General features: G+C 36.1%; 1 protein-coding gene across 1 annotated transcript; it reads right to left on the bottom strand.

The window, feature by feature from the left end:
• Positions 858 to 3,288, bottom strand: LOC104735686 (zinc finger CCCH domain-containing protein 57-like). Its single transcript, XM_010455516.2, is given in 8 exon segments — positions 858 to 1,303; positions 1,413 to 1,690; positions 1,693 to 1,714; positions 1,787 to 2,068; positions 2,150 to 2,269; positions 2,454 to 2,516; positions 2,684 to 2,847; positions 2,957 to 3,288. Coding segments are annotated over 8 exon segments (1,260 nt in total). The 5' UTR covers positions 3,024 to 3,288; the 3' UTR covers positions 858 to 1,039.

Genomic DNA, 3,967 nt, shown 5'->3' with positions numbered 1-3,967 from the left:
AACTTTTAATGACTTTATAAAACTCTTAATCCAATAACACTAGATTTATCAAGATTTTAGATAACTTTTTACAAATCCACAACCAATAACACCAAATTTTTAAAGAGTTTTTAAAAGTCTTGATTGAATAACAACATATTTTACCTAACTTTTAAAGTCATTAAAATTCTTTCTAAATCCTAAACCAATACCTCCCCCTAAAATTCTTTCTAAATCCTAAACCAATACCTCCCCCTATAGTTATTTTGAAAAATACTCATTTTTTTAAAAAATTTTAAATGAAAATTATAATTTTATGTAAAATAACAATATTATCCAGGTTTAAATTTAACGTTATATTATTAGTAAATTTGAAATTTAAAGAAGAAATAAACAAGCAATCATGGTAACAGTTGCAAACTTAGTTGATGGAAGAAGCAAATGTTACATATTATGCATTGGCATTTGGCACTAACCAAATCTATAAAATAGAGATTAAACTCGGGAAATAACAAACAGGAACCCCAGTGGATTCACCCGAGAAAGCAACATCATCCCGTTTGGTTTCTTAGTCATATGTAAATAGCTGTCGACTTTGCACAAGATCACAAAACAACAACTTCTTCTTCTTTAAAATTGCTAGTGGCACGAGAGGGTAACCTGTAAATCTTGGGATACCATGCAAATCAACAGTTAAATCCAGGTCTATAGAATACATTTTGTCCCACGCCTTAGTGTTTGAATTGAACGACCATATCACTTGGTGTGGCCACTTCATCTCGGATACGCACAAGCGGTTGTGGAGGTTGCACATGACCATCCTGTAAGGATTGGAGGACTTAGAGGGAGCTTTAGAGATGACTTGAAAAGCTTCGGTGTGAAGATTATTAAACAGTTAGCTAAACCAAGTGTTTATCCTTTCTTTTTTGTTTTTCTCTCAGGCATAAATTTTCAAGTGATTCGCCAATAGAAAATTACAACAAAAGGCGAATTAGATAAGATCAGATCAAATATCTCACTCATCTCTGAACATAAATAAAGACAGACAAAACGAAAGGTTTCACTGTTGTGCATCAGCAGTGGTGTCTTTAGCAGAGGTTGAATCAGAGACAGAAGACGGGAGTGTTGCTTCCACAGAGGAAGAGACTAGGAGATTCCTGAGCTGTGTGGTGAGAGCAGTCTCTTGATGCAAAGATGATGATGAAGAAGAAGGATCTGCAGCATTGTTGTTGTAAGTGAGGACTCCCATCGGGTGATCAAATTTGCAGCTTGGACCAAACTTGCAGATCCCATACCGCGAATAGAACACGCACAGTGGTTCTCCCTGTTCCAAACCAACATCAACAACAACAAATTTACCAAACCAGATAACCGAATGCTCCAACTCTACTCTAGATAATACTTTTAAATCTCAAGTCTTTTTATAAGCTTACCAGGCGTAAAGGGAGGCCAACAGTGCTTAAGACACAATCAGGAGCTGGGGTTTGTCTGTCTCTAGGATGATGAAATTTGCAGACTGTTCCAAATTTGCAATCTCCTGTCTTCATGTAGAATTGGCATTCAAGTTGGCCTGGTCTTTCCGGGAATGCATACAAGCCGAGCGGAACATAACTACCTGAATGAAACTCGGATGAGAAGAGACCTCCTTGAGATCCTGAAGACTCTTCTGCGTCATTCTGCTGTTGGTTTCTGTAGTTCTGGTCACTTCCCGAGGGAGAAGCGAACCGAGCTGACCCTGATCAAGATATCAAAATCAAGATCCTTAAAAGTTCATAATATGATGGATGACTGAGGAAAAAAGACGTACACCGTAACTGTTCCACCCTTGAACTGATACAACACCACCTTGAGGTAGAACTAAAGAAGCAATACTAGAAGGATCTTGAAAACGAGGAGGAGTTGCAACACAAGATGTCCGCGGCCAAGAATAAGACTGTTGACCAGTGAAAGATTGAAGTGCAGAGTAAACCGGAGAACCGCGTACAGAAACCATCAATTTGGTTGATTGAGTCTGAGGATGATTGAATTTACAAGTTCCCCCAAATTTACAGTGTCCAGTTCTCAAAAAATAAGAGCAATCATCTTCGTTCTGCAAGCAAAACAGACTCATGAGAGAGGCAAAAATTTTACAAAGCAGTGGTGAAGTTAGAGAGTTAAAAGGTAGACATACTGGACGTAGAGGATAGCCTAAGACATTAATTGATACTCTTCCATCAATCCCAGCTTTGTTACTCGGATGATGAAACTTGCAAGTCACTCCAAATTTGCAGGTTCCTGTCTTCATATAAAACTGCACAAACACACAAAAAAAATGTTTTGAGACAGAGTAAAGTAATCAAAACTCAATAAGCAAAGATGTGATAAGAAGAAGACATTATTATGATCGAAAGAAGTATAGCGCTGTTGAATTCAACATTCATCTAAATCATTCCTCGTGTTGATATATAATGTGAAAAGTGAAAAACATACTTTACCTCGCATTCAGGCTGACCGATTCTTTCAGGGTATTCTCCTTTAGTCATTGCTGTTGCTATAACCTAGAAATCGGACATGAGACTTCAACTAGTAATCATACACTATTACACAACACAACACAACACACCCTCAAAGCTACAAACTTTGAGGAGCCAACAAGAAACAGAGGAAACAGACAAAAAAAAGGGTGTGTCATCAAATTCACTAAACACAGAAACGGAATCAGTACCAGTTTCCGGTCGTGAGGATGATTGAATCGACAAGTTGAACCAAACCTACAAAGTCCAGTCCTTATGTAATAAGAACAGTCTGGCTCTCCCTGACGCTCCGGATAAAACCCATCACTACCACTCATTATTTCATCTGATCCCATATTCATTTGCCACATTGTATCTAAAAATTCACAAACCCAATCAATTTTTTAATCAAAAAAACCCACAAGAAATATTCAAGCTGAGATTTTTAAGATTGAATCAGGAACATGGAAGAAAAAGGATGGTACTTTGGTGTAGCAAAGGGGAAAGAGAAGTGCTTTCCCGAGTAATGGGAACTCTGGAATCAAAATCCATAGAGATGAAGAAGAAGAACAAATGGCTTCGTCAGTGATTATGAAGTATTTAGAATACACCATAATAATTCTCTCACTCTAGAGATTTTCCGACGGGAAAGCCCATCGTTTCTCTCCTCCTCCCACGAATCCTCTTCTACCTCCTCCGGTTGTGGAGAGTTTAGAAGAATGGGCTATGGAGGAGGAGGAAGACATTAGAGGACACGTCATAGAGAGAGAAAGCATAGAGAGAGAGAGAGATAGGCGAAGGAAGTAAAAAGCGTTATCTTCGCTCCTCCACACAAAAACAAAATTGGAGATTCGGAGAAGAGAAAATAAAATAAAATAAAAACAATACTGAAAAGACTAAATTACCCTTTTTCTTCCCACTAGTTAAACTACTTCGCTAATCTATATATATATATATATATATATATTTTTAACTTTGCTAATCTAATTCTATTATGTGAAGTTATGGACTGATACTACTAAAACACATGTTTGGTGAATGATATTTGATTTATTTAGATTTTGAACCTGATTGATCTCTAACCCGAATTTCGAATTCAAATATTCTTGTTACTTAATTAAAACATAAATAAAATGGTCTTGTAATTTGTAGTGTAATAGAACATTTAAACCACATAATAGAGGTATCTGAATCCGCGGAGACGATGTCACCAATTATAAATATGTTCATTTTTGTATATTATATGGTTTAATCTTTTCTTCATCTTACTAATGCATGCATACTCGGGAAGATAAGAGATTATAAAATTAGACATTACAGTAGAAAAGATAAAACATAAAATTAAGGGCCGTGGAATGTTATTTCATCTTACAATAATTAGTCAGTTCAACTTCAATCAATAGTTTTTTCTGGAATACACTTCAAAATCCTAACTTAAGGAAAAAGGAAAAAAAAACCATAAGTTTTTTTTTGTCCAAAAAAAAAAAAAAAAAAAA

This window comes from Camelina sativa, chromosome 13 (genome assembly GCF_000633955.1).
Source record: "Camelina sativa cultivar DH55 chromosome 13, Cs, whole genome shotgun sequence".
Classification (NCBI taxonomy): domain Eukaryota; kingdom Viridiplantae; phylum Streptophyta; class Magnoliopsida; order Brassicales; family Brassicaceae; genus Camelina; species Camelina sativa.
Note: the sequence above shows the minus strand (reverse complement) of the source record. Positions and strands in the feature narration are given on the sequence as shown.